Source organism: Condylura cristata, unplaced genomic scaffold, assembly GCF_000260355.1.
Source record: "Condylura cristata isolate star-nosed mole 26May11 unplaced genomic scaffold, ConCri1.0 scaffold00058, whole genome shotgun sequence".
NCBI lineage: Eukaryota > Metazoa > Chordata > Mammalia > Eulipotyphla > Talpidae > Condylura > Condylura cristata.
The window spans coordinates 545608-546564 of NW_004567159.1; the positions used below are offsets into that span (position 1 = coordinate 545608).

At 65.9% G+C, this 957-nt stretch overlaps 1 protein-coding gene across 1 annotated transcript in view; it reads left to right on the plus strand.

Annotated features, from left to right (window-relative positions):
- Positions 1-681: 681 nt before the first annotated feature.
- MMEL1 (membrane metallo-endopeptidase-like 1) overlaps positions 682-957 on the plus strand; it is a 27817-nt gene continuing 27541 nt past the window's right edge. The window contains exon 1 of the mRNA XM_012734526.1: positions 682-771. Within this exon, the coding sequence (XP_012589980.1) occupies positions 682-771 (90 nt within the window). The remainder of the gene's footprint in view (positions 772-957) is intronic.

Below are 957 nucleotides of genomic sequence, written 5' to 3' on the forward strand. Positions count from 1 at the left end.
AGAGCCGTTTGTGGGGGCCCCAGCCCGCCCGGCCCAGCGCCCTGCCACGTGCAAGGGGCGTCACGAGCCAGCTACGTGCATGTTGCTCCGAGGCGCTGAGTTCGGGGTGGTGCAAAGCCATGACAGCTGACAGACACACTTTTAACTGAGTCAGAGCATCCGATTTTGGTGCTTTAGTCACAACAGGAGTGAAACGCAGGTGTCACAATTTCATGTTTCTGCAGTAACCGTCAGCGGAGGGAAGCCCCTCCCACGGCCACCGCCGCTGACGTCCCCAGACTTAAGCAGCCAAGAAGCAGCAGGAACCTGCTTCATGGAAAGACTGTGTCTAGCCGGAACTTCCCAAAATACGCGCTTCACGACTCTTTAAGGGCTCCCACTTACAGCCGGAGTGGAGAGGCCTCCACGAGCCCCCAGTCACACACCCGAGAAGGCCTGGCAGCGACGCAGCGAGCTGGAGCCCCGCACAGGCGCGGACGGCCGGAGGCGCAGAGGCCGTTTCTGCTCGGCCCAGCAGCTGCGGGCACCCGACGGCCCAAGCAGGTGCCACTCGCCGCAGCGGCAGAGCAAGTATTCGTGAAGCGCGAAACGGGCGGATCAGCGCCCGGAGCGCTGGAGGAACGCCACCCAGAGGGGCAGAAACCGCAGGACGGGCGGCGCCTGGCCCCGAAGGGAGCGCAGATGGCCCGCGCGGAAAGCGAGCCCGGCCAGGGAACGGGCACTGCCAACTCCAGCGACCAGCTGCACCTCGCACCGCCGGCTGGCAAGGGGGTGGGGGAGAAGCTGTTCTCTCACAACTGGGCCTCGCCGGGAGTCGGGGAAGCGGAGTCAAGACGGGAACGCGGCAGCAGGGCGAGGCCACGAGCCCACAGGCGCGACGCGTGGCTAAAGTGGGGACGCAGATTCTCGGCCACCAAGCGTGACCCAGTGCCGGCAGCAGGCCCACGCCGAGTGTGC